Source organism: Geotrypetes seraphini, chromosome 15, assembly GCF_902459505.1.
Source record: "Geotrypetes seraphini chromosome 15, aGeoSer1.1, whole genome shotgun sequence".
Taxonomy (NCBI): Eukaryota; Metazoa; Chordata; class Amphibia; order Gymnophiona; family Dermophiidae; genus Geotrypetes; species Geotrypetes seraphini.
Window position 1 is genome coordinate 8,994,749 of NC_047098.1, and position 16,855 is coordinate 9,011,603.

The following is a 16,855-nucleotide window of genomic DNA, read 5'->3' on the forward strand; positions in this document are numbered from 1 at the left end:
CAAGGCTGATAAAAAAGCCCCACAGATACCAAGATTCAGCCAAGCAAGCAGTGCTCCAAAAACAAGGTATAAAGAACTATCCCCCTCCCCCAGTCCGGAGATCCCAGCACCAAGCTCAGAAAAGAACAACACAAAGTAAGGCAGCATATATCACAATCAGCAGTTCAAAACACAGCTTCTGGCCACTGGAGTCATGGTATTCCAGAAAGGCTCCCAGATAGCCGTGAAACGCTCTCCCCGCACGGTGGAAAGATTGGGAACATCTCTGCACTAGCCCGAGGCTTTAAATAATATAGCCTAGCTAGTCTGGAATCCTTCACCAACAATTTCCTTTTGATAAACTCCAAACTTCTCCTACTGTGCCTCAGCCCCACTCCATTAATTCAGAATCAGCAGCGTATGAAAAATCCTCATTCATTTCTATATCATTTTCATTTATGAAGGAGTCCTCAACAAAATCCTCCCAATCTTGAGGTCCTACCTGCCCTTCTGGAGTATAAGGCTCTGGTGCACTTCTGTTTCCTGGCAGAGAAGGTCTGGTTCTCTTCTCTCTCCCTGTTGGGTTCCTCCTGGGTGGCTGCCTGCAACTAGGAGTCCCACCCTTTTCTCTCTTGGTGGCTAACTGCCTGTGCTGGAGTGCAGGTGTGCCCTTAGTTCTGGCTAATTCTGAGCTCAGGTTGCTTGTTGAGCTGGCTCAAACCAGTTCTGGATTTGCTAGGCCAGGGGTAGGCCATTCCGGTCCTTGAGAGCCCAGAGCCAGGTCAGGTTTTCAGGATAGCCACAATAAATATGCATGAGATAGATTTGCATCTCAAGGAGGCAGTGCATGCAAATCCATCTCATAGATATTCATGGTGGATATCCTGACCGTGGCGTTTTCACAAGATCTCTATATAAGGCCCGTACATAGGGTTTAAGCTCTTTCAGCAACAGATTTCAGCCCCAAGCCTCTACAAGGAGCTGATATAAGGTAAAAAAGTATTGTTATAAGATGATATACACCTTATGAGTTAAAGTTAAGTAAGACTATCAACAATTAAAGTGGCAGGTTCACGTTATGAATATTTTCATGATAGAGTATATTTTAATGTTATAATTACCCTGTATCCTCGTTCTAACAGAGTCCTTCCCTGAAGACGATATCTATCGAAACTCGAGTCGGGGGGACCCGGATAATGTTTGGAGGAGTTACTACAGTGGTTTTTAACACTTTATTCACATAAGTTAATTTCTTCACCGCTGGGGAATAATATCAAGTTCTAACCATCTGATTCACAGATAAGTAACCATATTTTGGAACTTTCAATTATACTAATTAGGATGGTGAGGGGACAGTGAATTTCAATGATGGTCCCCCAATTAACCCCAGTTTGGTGAATTCACCAGTCACGGGGTGTTGGTTCTGAGATATTCACTATATTTAATTAAGAATTAAAAAAGACACTGTGATTATAGTACATAAAAGGTTTAAATTAATATCACAGTATAAGAATTATACCTCTCCATATAAAAGTGGATATCCTGAAAACCTGACCTGGCTCCAGCTCTCGAGGACCGGAATTGCCTACCCCTGTGCTAGGCACTGGAGCTGTTTCAGTCCTGGCTTTAGGAATTCTCTGCCCTTGGCCTGATGGGATTTGTAGTCCTCTTATCTTGCTTTTCACTTGCTGCTTAGAAAAAAGTAAACAGGCGTGAGGAGTCCCTACCTCCTTCTGTGCACTGCTCTGCAAAGGCATTTTCTTTCTTGGCAGTGCCCTAGGAAGAATTTTAGGTTTATCTACTGTTTTCTCCAAGGACAATTACCTAGTTCTGGGGCACTGCATGGATTCCTTTGCCTTCACAGGGGGTTCCCTGTGACAAATGCCTATTTTGTCTCCAACAAGCTTACCTTGATCCATGACCTCTTAATCTTTCGAACTCTCCACCTGCTGGCACTAATTGAGACCTGGATCTGCCCTGAAGACTGCGTCAGCTGCCGCCCTGTGCCAAGGAGGCTACCTTTTCTCACATACACCTCGCTCAGTTGGTCATGAAGGTGGTGTTGGGCCTTACTCTTCCTATCATGTAGATATCAAACCCTTCTTCCACCTCCACCTCCACTTCACTGCTTTCCCTCCTTTGATGTCCACCCCATCCGTCTATTTGCTGCTCTACTTCTCCACTCCCCCCCCATAAGTCCCTCCCCTCCTTCCTCACTGACTTTGACTCCAGGCTCTCCTTCTTTCTCGAGCCCTCATCTCCTTCCCTCATCCTTGGTGACTTCAACATCCATGCTAATGACCCCAACGACTCCTGCACTTCCAGGTTCCTTACTCTAACATCCCCATTCAATCTGTGCAAGGACCGTTTATTGCATGTTAAATGAACAGTGCTGTGTAGGCACGTGGGATCTCTCAGGGAGAGGAGGAGACAGTGGATGCTGCGGATGGGCCATTTGGCCTTTTTCTGCCATCATGTTTCTATAACCATAAAGCTCTATGGCCTCACAATGCAGGTGTAAAGAGCCTTAGCCTATAGGAAGAGGAGATGCAAATGTTAAGAGCCTTAGCCAATAGGGAGAGGAGGAGATACTGGATGCTATGGATGGGCCATTTGGCCTTTATCTGCCATCATGTTTCTATGTTCTGTTTCACTGCGTACACTCATTAGTCTTCACGTAAGCATCAAAAGCTCAAGGATTCACAAGATGTGCCCCTGAAAATAAATCAACCTTCACGCCCTAATGTTGCCACCAGTTAAGAATTTATTGTTCTTCAGGTGTCTCCACAAGCATCTCCTGCCAACACGTCAAACTATAAAACACCAAGAAGGCACGTGGAACCAGATGGATGGTCCGTGTAACATTAGCATTTTACGAGAATACTACTGGGTTGCCAACTCATGGCTATAAACAGGAGAGAGTGGCCAAAACGATATGCCATGATTAGTTTGAGTAAATCCCCAGGGCAAGCCAGCAAGGTGGGCGGTCCTCACTTATCCTTCTGATCCGTCTTCAAGCAGTCTGTAATGTATTCAGAGATGAGTTGGGAAGCATTCACTTTTGCAGCAGTCAACTGGATTGAAACCCAAGTCCCTAACTCATTGGCCAGAGAAGTGTAAATGAAGACAGTCGAGAGTTACTTTATGGTTGCAGAGAGTTATTTTCTGGCGGCATAACCACCACTAGTGAGGCCATGGTTGCTCCCACCCTTTGGTCAGGGACCAGCAGGTGTTTTTGGTTTTTGAGGGCCAGATTCTTGTTTATGTTGTTATGCTGGTGTAGGCTGCTGGAGAGTGCCCGAGGAGCGACCGCATATCGAATGGCAGCAAAAGCAGAAGGTGGGGGCTGTACATAGGAAACTGAATAAACACTCCGTAGGTCTTCCGAGGTTTCCTCTTGCCATGATTTCCTTTTTAATTCTAGGAGGCCATAGTTGGTTGGTGGCTCTATAACAGAGAAGCATTCTATTAGAGTCACACATATGCACTAAGAAGTTATCATTCAAGGGCTAAATCAGGGGTGAGCAACTCCGGTCCTCGAGGGCCGGAATCCAGTCGGGTTTTCAGGATTTCCCCAATGATTATGCATTGAAAGCAGTGCATGCAAATAGATCTCATGCATATTCATTGGAGAAATCCTGAAAACCCGACTGGATTGCGGCCCTCAAGGAGGGACTTTGACAGCCCTGCCATACTGGGTCAGGCCAATGGTCCATCTAGCCCAGGGGTGGGCAACTCCAGTTCTCGAGGGCCGGAATCCAGTTGGGTTTTCAGGATTTCCCCAATGAATATGGATTGCAAGCAGTGCAAGCAAATAGATCTCATGCATATTCATTGGGGAAATCCTGAAAACCCGACTGGATTGCGGCCCTCGAGGACTGGAGTTGTCCACCCCTAGGCTAAATTCTTATCCTCTCATTGACTCATCTTGTCCTAGTCTCTCTCTCTCTCTCTCTGTCTCTTTTTATTAATCCTTTGCAGCTTTTTACTGCTATCAACTGTTTAACATTTATCTAACACATTCCTCTCAGTTTATCAATGTGTGCGTTAACCTGCTTCATAAAACAAACAAACGATTCACCAAAGTAGTTCCACACAAAAAGAGCAGGAGAGGAAAAACAAGAAAACCAATTGTGGAACTGATGATCTTGATGAAATCTTAAATTTTATTCAACCAGTCTTAATGTACCTGGAGCCTCGATTGACTTCGTGTTATCAGTACACAGAATTTTGGTTTGCAAATTGCAATTCACACTTGTGGTTTAGAGCAGTGGTTCCCAACCCTGTCCTGGAGGACCCCCAGGCCAATTGGGTTTTCAGGCTAGCCCTAATGAATATGCATGAGAGAGATTTGCATATAATGGACGTGACAGGCACACAAATCTGCTTCATGCCAATTCATTAGGGCTAGCCTGAAAACCCGATTGGCCTGGGGGTCCCCCATGTACACGCATGTGCATATGATATCACTGTGTTGCATCCACCGCATTGCATGTGCGCATTATATCACCATGTTGCATCTGCACATATCACTACATTGTATCCGCATATGTGCACAAATCAGCACGTTGCATCCGCGCATGTGCGTATGATATCACTGCATTGCATCTGCGCATATGCTTATGATATCACTGCGTTGAATCTGTGCATGTGCATACGATAACACAGCATTGCATGTGTGCATGATATCACCATGTTGCATCTGTGCATATGCATATAACAGTGTTGCATCTGTGCATGTGTGCATATCACCACATTGCATCTGGCACATATCACTACATTGTATCCGCATATGTGCACAAATCAGCACGTTGCATCCGCGCATGTGCGTATGATATCACTGCATTGCATCTGCGCATGTGCATACGATAACACAGCATTGCATGTGTGCATGATATCACCATGTTGCATCTGCACATATCACTACATTGTATCCGCATATGTGCACAAATCAGCACGTTGCATCCGCGCATGTGCGTATGATATCACTGCATTGCATCTGCGCATGTGCATACGATAACACAGCATTGCATGTGTGCATGATATCACCATGTTGCATCTGCACATATCACTACATTGTATCCGCATATGTGCACAAATCAGCACGTTGCATCCGCGCATGTGTGTATGATATCACTGCATTGCATCTGCGCATGTGCATATGATAACACAGCATTGCATGTGTGCATGATATCACCATGTTGCATCTGTGCATATGCATATAACAGTGTTGCATCTGTGCATGTGTGCATATCACCACATTGCATCTGGCACATATCACTACATTGTATCCGCATATGTGCACAAATCAGCACGTTGCATCCGCGCATGTGCGTATGATATCACTGCATTGCATCTGCGCATGTGCATACGATAACACAGCATTGCATGTGTGCATGATATCACCATGTTGCATCTGCACATATCACTACATTGTATCCGCATATGTGCACAAATCAGCACGTTGCATCCGCGCATGTGCGTATGATATCACTGCATTGCATCTGCGCATGTGCATACGATAACACAGCATTGCATGTGTGCATGATATCACCATGTTGCATCTGCACATATCACTACATTGTATCCGCATATGTGCACAAATCAGCACGTTGCATCCGCGCATGTGTGTATGATATCACCGCATTGCATCCACGCACGTGCATATATCACCACATTGCATCTGCACATGTGCGCACGATATCACCATATTGCATCCGCACATGTGTGCATGTCATCACGTTTCATCCGCGCTTGTGCTTATGATATCACTGCGTTGAATCTGTGCATGTGCGTATGATATCACCGCATTGCATCTGCACATGTGCATATGATAACACAGCATTGCATGTGCGCATATCACCATGTTGCATCTGTGCATATGCATATAACAGTGTTGCATCCACACATGTGCTTATGATATCACTGCGTTGAATCTGTGCATGTGCATATGATATCAACGCATTGCATCCACGCATGTGCGTATATCACCACAATGCATCCGCACATGTGCGCATGATATCACCATATTGCATCTGCGCATATTACCACATTGCATCTGCGCTTGTGTGCTTGTGTGCATCAATGCCAAAAAATGCAAAGTTATGCACCTGGGCAGCCAGAATCCATGCAAGTCTTATACCCTTAATGGCGAGATCCTAGCAAAAACGGTAGCAGAATGAGACTTGGGGGTAATCGTCAGTGAGGACATGAAGTCTGCCAATCAAGTGGAGCAGGCTTCGTCCAAGGCAAGACAAATCATGGGCTGCATACGAAGGGGTTTCGTCAGTCGTAAGGCGGAAGTCATTATGCCATTGTATAGATCCATGGTGAGGCCCCACCTGGAATACTGTGTGCAATTCTGGAGGCCGCATTATCGCAAGGATGTGCTGAGACTGGAGTCGGTGCAAAGAATGGCCACCCGGATGGTCTCGGGACTCAAGGATCTACCATACGAAAAACGGCTTGACAAATTACAGCTATACTCGCTCGAGGAGCGCAGAGAGAGGGGGGACATGATCGAGACGTTCAAGTATCTTACGGGCCGCATCGAGGCGGAGGAAGATATCTTCTTTTTCAAGGGTCCCACGACAACAAGAGGGCATCCGTTGAAAATCAGGGGCGGGAAACTACGAGGTGACACCAGGAAATTCTTTTTCACTGAAAGAGTGGTTGATCGCTGGAATAGTCTTCCACTACAGGTGATTGAGGCCAGCAGCGTGCCTGATTTTAAGGCCAAATGGGATCGGCACATGGGATCTATTCACAGGGCAAAGGTAGGGGAGGGACATTAAGGTGGGCAGACTAGATGGGCCGTGGGCCCTTATCTGCCGTCTATTTCTATGTTTCTATGTGTGTATGATATCACTGCGTTGCATCTGCCTCCCGACGCAATTTCTTTTCAAAACCCGGACAAAGTGCCTCCCCCTTCACCCACCCCTCTTACTACGCCACTGGGCCTAGGTCTACATGGGCCCACCTGTGGCTACTCCATTTGTTTCAACTTGTCTGCTTTCACTTCAACTTCCATCTCTACCTGATTTTTTACACTGTTAGTAGGATGCTAAATAAAACCCCAAATTATATATTCTGATAGTACTTTGCTTTATTACAGACTTGATATACCGCTGACATTGCAGCAGTTTACAAACAGAATCCATAAAGTGAATTAGAAAGGAACATCATGGATACAGATAGGAAAATGCAATCTTGCAAGAACAATGAAAAGCTGCTGGATTGAGATGATCACCGCTCTAGTTGAAGAACAACTTCCAAACGAAAGTTGGAAAAAGTGTACCTTCAACAGTGATTGCTTCTTAGCACTACCACTCTACTTTAGCACTACCACTCTACTTCTTTTGCTGGTCAGACCTGGGGAATCTTGCTGGTTCTTCGCAGCTACCGATCCACCTCTTCTGCTGGCAGGACCCAGAGATTCACATCAGCTAATGCCAATGCCAGTGCCACTCTGCTTCCTCTGCCAGCTCTTTTATTTTCCTATTGCTCTGCTCTCTTGAACCCCTATGAATCTAATTGTTGGCACATGCCCCCCCCCCCCAAACGTATGTGTCTCTACCATGCTATGCCAAAAAGAAGCTTCAGTTACAACTATCTGGCATTTTTCCTCTATATTTATGTCGCTTTTCAACTTATTCAGCCAAATCATCAACTACTACTATCCTTTCAGTCGTGTCCGACCCTTGGATAGTCTGTAGGCCAGTCCTCGCCATGCTTCCCTGATTTTGGCTTCCTTCAATTGCTTGATGCTCATTCCCATGTCATTCTTGATGGTATCCAGCCAACGGGCCTTTGGTCTCCCCTGCTTCCTTTTACCACTGTCCATTCCGAGTAGCACCTCCTTTTCTAGTGAATTCACCCTCATCACATGCCCAAAATAAGTCAGTTTCTGTCCGGTAATCTTTCCTTCCAGGGACCATTCTGGGTTTATATGATCAAGAACATCTTTGCTGGTGATCCTAGCTGTCCATGGGATTTGTAGAAGTCTTCTCCAGCACCACAGCTCGAAGGCATCGATTTTTCTTCTATCTGCTTTCGTGAGTATCCATGTCTCGCAGCCATATGTCGCGATTGGGAACACAATGGCAGTGACCAGTCTTTGTTTGATGGTGACTGAGACATCCTTGCACATCCACATTTGGTCCATGCTCACCATGGCTGCATGCCCCAGTGCTAAACGATGCTTGATATCTGCTGTCGAACCGCCACTATGATCAACGAGGAATCCATGGAAAACAAAGCTGTCAACCACTTCTGTTTCTTCATTGTTGATCTTTATGTGGACTTTCTTGTTGCCAGGGGCCAAAATTGTGTAGCTCTTGCAACCTGGTAATATGGACCCTGAGAAGTAATTGAGATTCCCTCCTCCTCCTATCCCCCCACCCCCCAAAGACTTTGAATATTTTCTGTTTAGCTTCTTCACTCCTGGCTGACCCAGGGAGCAGAATGATGACCTGGGAACCAAATCCATGTCTTCCACACATGAGTACATACAATACGTTCCATTGAGCTACCCAACCAACCTAAGACGTTTTCTTCCGTAATATGGATGGGACCTTAATTTTTTAGGAGGAAAGAATGTCAATATACCTTCAATGGGATAATCTGATTTTTCAGGTATCCAATTTAATTTGTTGCCATTAAATTTGCGAAGAGGAGGCAATGCAGAGTTGCCATGTCTCGTATAATGGTCATCGTACGCCGACACCAAGTGCTTGTGGTTAGGTTCCCCATGGTGTGACAGCAAGAGCTGTTTTGGAAGGCCCTGGAATAAAAAGCAAATAAAAAAAAGCAAGAGTATCGATCAAATAATAACAAAGATTCAGACCTGTTCTATAAACAAATGCGGGCACCTTCATTTCTAGCATAACCCCGTATCAGTGCACCTAATACTTAGGCATGATCACCCTTGCAAGCCGCAGAACTGGTGCACATGCAAGCGCCTATGTGTGGCAGTGTGAGGGAGTCTATAGGACACTGCCCCTTTCCCTTAAGAATACACCTCACAGAGTCCCGCCTTCAGCCCAATAGTCCCGCTCAAAGAGGAAGTGACATGTGAGAGATGGAGCCAGGAGGACAGCAGCCAGGAAGTATAAAAAGAGAGGCCAGAGTTGTGCTAAGGAGACCCAGGAAAGGAAGAATCGGATCCACAGTTAGGGTTACCAGATTTTCCATTCAGAAAATTTGGACCCCCCCTCCTTAGACCCGCCCCCAGGCCTGCCCAGTTCCACCCATCCCCGCCCCATCCCAACCTAGCCATGTCCCCTGGCTGCATGCTTTGGTCGGGCAGGAAGGCGTACACACATGCTACGCGATGACGTGACATGCACGCGAGTTCGGGTGATGTCATCGCGCTGCCCTCCTGCCCGACAGCGATTTGGGGGGAGGCTTTTTAAAATCCGGACAAAGTGCCGGGTTTTGAAAAGCCTTCCGGACCCCCCGGACGTCTGGTAATCCTATCCACAGTATTTGTCTTCATTATCTCAGTGCAGCTAAACTAACCTTGCTGAAGTCAACCAAACTTAAATTTAAGTCCTTGTGAGAATCCTGTTCTTGAGGCCTGGTCGGAGCCAAACCAGTATTGGAGTACCTGAGAGACTGTGTAAACCAGGGGTCTCAAAGTCCCTCCTCGAGGGCTGCAATCCAGTCGGGTTTTCAGGATTTCGCCAATGAATATGCATGAGATCTATTTTCATGCACTGCTTTCATTGTATGCTAATAGATCTCGTGCATATTCATTGGGGAAATCCTGAAAACCCGACTGGATTGCGGCCCTCAAGGAGGGACTTTGAGACCCCTGGTGTAAACTATGGGCTCCTTTTACTAAGCTGCAGTAACGGTTTTAGTGCGCGCTTAGCGTGTGCTAGACCTTAACGCCAGCATTGTGCTGGCATTTGTTCTAGCCACGTAGCGCGGGTTTAGCGGGCGCTAAAAACGCTATGGCAGCTTAGTAAAAGGAGCCCTATGTTTTGGGCGGGGTTACCATATGACTCCAGAAAAAGGAGGACGGATTGAGACATCCGGGTTTTACTTCCATGGAAAGCAATAGAAGTAAAACCCGGATGTCCCAATCCATCCTCCTTTTTCTGGAGCCATATGGTAGCCCTAGTTTTGGGGCCTGTCAGCCGCAGACCTATGTTCAGATTTCCTTTGATTCTAAAGAGACGATAGCCCTCAATTTCTTTACCTGTGACGTAACAGGCCTCGGAGTTTTGCTTTACCTCTTCAACCTTGCCCAGGTGTATAACCAGAATGCCCACCACGGGCAGCCCCATGTGTAGATTCCACACGTAAGTGAAAGCCCTGCCTGTGTCCCATCCCTGTGTACATCCTCTTGTGAATACCTGCTATGTAAGCTAAGTGGTGTTTGCAGAATAGTTCTTTTTTAACAGGTTAGAATTTACACACGTAAACATTTGCACGTGTCACGCATGCATAAACATTGGCACATAGGCACAGAATTGCCCCCGTAACCATCCATGAAAAAAGAGGCATAGAAGAACCAACCCCCACATAACACAAACTTGATTGTTGGGCTTTGCACATGGGTTAAAATGGATTTAAGGAAAATGAAAATAATAATGGGGCTGATATTGGAAAGCATTTGTCCAGGTAGCAGCACCTGCTACCCAGAAAAACATCAGTGAGAAAGATATTCAGCAGCATTACCCAGATATCTCAGTATTGAGGTCTAGAAAACCCTGAGTGCTGTGGAATGGGTAAAAGTGAATCAAGTTTTTACTCTTTCGAAAATTACGAAGACTAGGGGACACTCAAAGAAGTTACATAGACACTCATAGAACAGTTAAGCGCTGGAACTCGCTGACAGAAGATGTGGTAACAGCGGTTAGCATATCTGGGTTTAGAAACGGTTTGGACACGTTCCTGGAGAAAAAGTCCATAGCCTGCTATTGAGACGGACATGGAGGAAGCCAGTGCTTGCCCTGGGATTGGTAGCATAGAAACCGCTGCTCTTTGGGTTTCTGCCAGGTACTTGCCACCTAGATTGGTCAATGTTGGAAACAGGATACTGGACCATTGGTTTGACTCAGGATGGCTATTATTATGTTCTTATGTCTCGGCAATAGCTAGATAAAGCCAAGGCAGTCCAGGGGGGTTCTCTTAAATGCACTCTCCTATCCACAGGAACCTCTTAAAGTCTTCTGTCCTTCCCTGGTAGTGAGCAGGGTGTCCTACCTATGGCTTGCGTCAGCTTGAGCCTGACCTGTGATGTAACTTTCTGGTTCCATGAACTTCCTGGTCCCATGGTTACATCAGAGGAAGGGCTCAGGGTTGGCGTGGGCAGCAGGTGTGTGACCCTGGCTAAGATCAGAAGACTAAGAGGTACCGTAGGGTTGCATTTAAGAGACTCCCCTATCATCGGAGTGGGGTGGGGGGAAAAGCAGAGATACCGGGCTATTGTGCTGCTACTGGGAAGCACCTCTGCCAAGATAGCACATGGGCGCTCCACCACCTCCTTTTACTATGCCACTGGTAGGCAGGGAGCAGCTGACCCGAAGAGAGAGGCAGAAAAGGGGAAGGGCCGTCTCAGGGTTAGTAATCAACTCTCACCTCGTTCTTCTTCTTAAACGCTCTTCCTATTATCAGATTTGGTTTGCTTTCTGCATAGGGCACAAAGTCTATCTTCTGACAGCTTCTGCTGGTAGGGAAGAGGCTTCTCTTGAACTGAAGACAAAACCAGCAACAGACAAGTCACACGGTTGGAATAGTTTAGAAGTGACCAAAACACGCTGAAACATCACCATGGCACACACCAAAGTCTCTACAAGAAGTAGGGTTGCCAACTGAATCCAGAGCGGCACAACACGTTTGATCCAGTTCTGGGTTTACCCCGTTGCATGCAGGGACTTGTAGTTCTGATTTCCCCGTTACATTCTGTAAGGAAGACGTGATTACAAATCCCTGCATGCAACGGGGTGAAACCAGAACTAAATCAACTCTGTGAGGCATATCTGGATTCAGCGGGCAACCTTAATGAGGGGGTGGGCTGTAGTGTTAGGGGAGTGTGTGTGTGCACAGTGGTTAGAGCTACAGCCTCAGCACCCTGAGGTTGTAGGTTCAAATCCCATGCTTCTTCTTGTAACTCTGAGCAAGTCGCTTAATCCCCCCCCCCATTGCCCAAGGTACATTAGAGTGTGAGCCCACCAGGACAGACAGGGAAAAATGTTTGAATACCTGAATGTAAACTATTTAGGTCATACGTGGTATATAAATACGGCTCCAGAAAAAGGAGGATGGATTGTGACATCCAGGTTTTGCTTTCAATGGAAGTAAAACCCGGATGTCTCAATCCGTCCTCCTTTTTCTGGAGCTGTATCGTGACCCTAAGCCAGGGGTGTCAAAGTCCCTCCTCGAGGGCCGCAATCCAGTCGGGTTTTCAGGATTTCCCCAATGAATATGCATGAGATCTATTAGCATACAATGAAAGCAGTGCATGCAAATAGATCTCATGCATATTCATTGGGGAAATCCTGAAAACCCGACTGGATTGTGGCCCTCGGGGAGGGACTTTGACACCCCTGCCCTAAGCAGTGTCCAGAGCTGCTAAATGCATTTTACATACAATGTAGGCCCCACAATCCACAGAAGGCTGATTAAGAATGATTTAAATTTGTATGAAATATTATTGTAATTCTTATTGTATTGAATGTATTTTTGTATTATCCTATTGTACTGATTATTTGATTCTTTCAATAAAAATTGTTATACATAAAAATGAATGTTACTTTTATGCCCACAACTAAAGTCAATGTTAATTTTCAGAGAGAAACAAACCAGGTGGTAACCCTCTGAGAATCTTGGGGGGGGGGGGGGGTCCGGATTTTTTCTATAGTAAAATCCGGCAACCCTATTCTGGGGCCACGCCGTAAAAAATGTAAATAGAATCGTGCGGATTTTAACTCCACCCGTTCCTCCTCTGGCCACCAATGTAGCCTAAGTAAAAGAGGACTAGTGCTGCCATATTTACCCGCTGAAAATACGAATCTGAAAATGTTACTAGCTCAAAGACAGTTACATATATTTCCTTGTGCCTGGTGGACTCACAGTCTAAGGGGCTCCTTTTACTAAGCGTTTTTAGCGCACGCAGGAAATTACCGTACGCTACGCTTCTAGAACTAACGCCAGCTCAATGCTATTCCACGCGTCAAAGCCCTAACACGGCTTAGAAAAAGGAGCCCTAAGTTTGTATCTGAGGTAGTGGTGGGTTAAGCGACTTGCTGAAGGTCACAAGGTTGCAGCGGCAGGATTCGGCCCAGGCTTTCCTGGTCGTCTGCCTGGTGCTCTAGCTACTAAGATGCCCAAAACACGGCCAGAATACTCCTCCTTCATACCTCTCTGTGCCGCACATCTTTTTGATAATGCAGCCTCCGGAATACTGTGTACAATTGTTGGGGCCGCATTATCAAAACGATGTGCGGAGAGTTGAGTCGGTTCAGCGAATGGCCACCAGGATGGTCTCGGGACTCAAGGATCTCCCGTAGGAGGAACGACTGGGTAAGTTGCAGCTGTACTCACTCGAGGAACGCAGAGAGAGGGGAGACATGATCGAGACGTTCAAATACGTCACGGGCCGTATCGAGGTGGAAGAGGATCTCTTTTTTCTTAAAGGACCCACGGCAACAAGAGGGCATCCGTTGAAAATCAGGGGCGGGAAATTTCATGGCGACACCAGAAAATATTTCTTCACCGAAAGGGTGGTTGACCGCTGGAATAATCTTCCACAACAGGTAATTGAGGCCAGCAGCGTGCCAGATTTTAAGAAAAGATGGGATTGGCATGTGGGATCTCTTCATGGAGATAGTTAGGGGGTGGGCCATTAGGGTGGGCAGACTGGATGGGCTGTGGCCCTTTTCTGCCGTCATGTTCTATGTTTCTATTTGGCATGTGGGATCTCTTCGTGGAGGTAGTTAGGGGGTGGGCCATTAGGGTGGGCAGACTGGATGGGCCGTGGCCCTTTTCTGCCGTCATGTTCTATGTTTCTATACTGTATTTAGAAGAACCTTTTCTGAAATTCTGCTGCTGTTCCCTCTGCCCTTGGCAAGTCACTGAACCCTCCTCCGTTGCTTCATGTACAAACGCATCCTGTATCACAGTGCCGCAAACTTTTTAAGCTGCTGGCAGGGCACCCAGGAAAGCGCGGACATCGAAGCAATGACGTCGCACGCACGCGTGACATCATCACTCCGCTATCTGCGCATGCGTGGATGTCCTGCAGCCATGGCTCTGAGCCTATTATTGCCGGTGGGGAGGTGCTGCTGAAAGAGAGACGAGGATAAAGGGAAAGGGCGCTGGCGATGGGGAAAGCTCAAGGCGCCAGCTGGACTGACTACATGACATGCCTCTCATCGCAAGGGGCACATCCCGTACGCAGTCAGCCGATGCCGGCACCTCCCCTCCTCAACGGCATCTCGGGGTACACCTGGAATACCTCCGGGACACAGAGTGTGCGATGCACTGCTGTACCAGAATGTAACTCGCCTCAAGCTACAACGAAAAAGACATGAGCAAATCCACATTACACCTGTACATTTGGGTGGTTTTTAAAAAAATTTATTTATTTATAATTTTCAACAACAAACACAGCAATAATAAAATTTGCAAATTATCATTTTAAAGAAAGTAGAATAATTGTATGTCCTTCATTAGAGCAGAAATAACAAGGGGGAGTTACGGCCAGAATATACGAGAAGAAATTTAATCATTGAGGAAAAAAATTAAAAGAAAGGCTTAAGACAGGTTTTGCTTTCTTATAATTCACTTCGTCAATTTCAGGCTATCCTTTTCAGCTCCAGAAAAGATTTTAAATGGTCAGGGAGAAAGAATACATACTTAATTTGGGCATACTTCACTATACATTTGCAAGGGTATGCTAATAAAAAAGATGCTCCCAGGGATCTTACTTCACGTCTTAAAGAAAGAAATTGTTTCCTTCTTTCTTGGGTCACCTTTGTTACCTCTAAGTATGCCCATATTCATTTGGGCGGTTTTTTAATGAGTTGTAAAGGTTACCCTAAGCTTCCTAAAAAGTGCCTCTTGACCTGCGATTCTTTTTCCGTACCTTTTTCCTCTCTTCCAGCCAGTTTCCTACGAGAACTCTGTTGGAGTATCTCTTCTCTACTCTCCAACAGGGGTCAATGTAGGATTTTGCACTATTCATGTCTCTGGATGCCGGGTTGGTGTCTCCTGCGGACTGTGCAGCGACGTCTCTGATGGGATGCAAAGGGTGGTCACTCAGGGCTCATAGCTGAGGCTTACGGGTGGAGCGATCTCTCAGATCCGTGCAGAGAGAGTGGCCAGCATTCTGGCCTCAGAAGCCCATTGTCATGTCGCCATAGAAATGGAATGTCTTGACAACACACGCCAGGCAACAGGGTTCCATCACAAAGCCACGCGGTGGAGTTTCCTATGCAAGTGGACGTGAAATATAAATGTGAGGGGTTTTTGTTTCGTGACCTCAGTGCACTTGTTCCAGGAGCAGTAGGCACTCATTCACTAGAGCAGGGGTTCTCAACCCTGTCCTCTGCACACACCTAGTCAGTCCAGTTTTCAGGATACCCACATGAGATAAATTTGCATGCAATACCGCTGTACTATGCAAATCTACAGTATTTTATACAGTGGTGGAGTAAAAGGGGGGGCGGGCCGCTACGGGTGCCATTTTTACAAAGGGGGGGGGGCGCCAAAACCACTTCTCTTCTCTGCCCCCTGCGTACCTCTTTGGTCTCTGGCGTGATCAGCATCTTCCACTTGCTACTTGCGCCAGCCTCGGCTCCCTTCTGACGTCGCAGGACCAGGTCGTGACGTCAGACGGGAACTGAGACCGGCACAAGCAACAAGTGCGAGATGCTGCTTGCGCCGTAGAACACTTCAAAAGGCACGCAGGGAGAAGAGGGCGCACGGTGCAGCAGGGAAGATTGGGGGGGGGAGCACATGGCGTGGCGATGCGGGGCGTCAACCTCTCTCGCTATGCCGCTGATGTTGTGCATATTAATAGTTAGAATCCTAAAAACTTGTCTGGCTAGAAGTGTTCCAAGAATTGGGTTAATAATAACTTTATTTTTATATGCCATAATACCACAAACGGTTCATAGTCAAAAGCACGCGATGACAACCCAGCGCAGACAACTGAGCGCAAGGTGGAAGCGCGCCGAAGAAAAACAGTATTTTAAGGGGCTCTGACGGGGGTATTGGTGGGGAACCCCCCCCCACTTTATTTAATAGAGATCACACCAGTGTTGTGGGGGGCTTGGGGGGGTTGTAACCCCCCTCATTTACTGGAAACTTAACTTTTTCCCTCTTTTTTAGGGAAAAAGTGAAGTTTTCAGTATAATGTAAGGGGTTACAACCCCCCAAACCCCCCCACAACGCCGGCGCGGTCTCTGTTAAGTAAAGTGGGGGGTTCCCCCCCACACCCCCTGTCGGATCCCTTTAAAATACTGTTTTTCTTCAGCGCGCTTCCGCCTTGCGCTCAGTTGTCTGTGCTGGGTTGTCGGCGCGCCTTTGTCACCACCACAAATAGTACAGAGCGGTTTACAGAGGAAGAGACTGTATACAGACAGCGGTATTACAAAAAAAAACTTTCGAAATTACTTTAGCATGTTAAGATGAATCATATTTATCTGGAAGTGTTTTAAAAATACATCAAGGCAGAAATGGAGTCAGAGAAATTGATCAAAGAGATAAGTTTTGACTGACTTCCTAAAGGTTTGATAAGAAAGTGCGTTTATTCCGCTTGCCTGCTTGGAATGATCTATGAACAGGAAACCTAACTCCAGAGGTAAGAAAGAGCACGTTTGACTACGATTACTACAGTATTACTAATTTCTATAACACGGCT

At 46.5% G+C, this 16,855-nt stretch overlaps 2 protein-coding genes across 2 annotated transcripts in view; both read right to left on the reverse strand.

The window, feature by feature from the left end:
- The window catches only part of PDPN (podoplanin), a 92,100-nt gene extending 91,072 nt beyond the window's left edge, over positions 1-1,028 (reverse strand). The window contains exon 1 of the transcript XR_004537148.1: positions 482-1,028. The gene's annotated coding sequence lies outside the window, so the exon portion shown is untranslated. The remainder of the gene's footprint in view (positions 1-481) is intronic.
- Positions 1,029-2,725: 1,697 nt separating this feature from the next.
- Positions 2,726-15,407, reverse strand: C15H1orf158 (chromosome 15 C1orf158 homolog). Its single transcript, XM_033922614.1, has 4 exons — positions 15,077-15,407; positions 11,569-11,682; positions 8,587-8,761; positions 2,726-3,426 (listed from the first exon to the last, which is right to left on the reverse strand). The coding sequence occupies exons 1-4, from the start codon at positions 15,173-15,175 to the stop codon at positions 3,122-3,124; spliced, it is 693 nt and encodes a 230-aa protein (XP_033778505.1). The 5' UTR covers positions 15,176-15,407; the 3' UTR covers positions 2,726-3,121.
- Between the last annotated feature and the right edge of the window lie 1,448 nt (positions 15,408-16,855).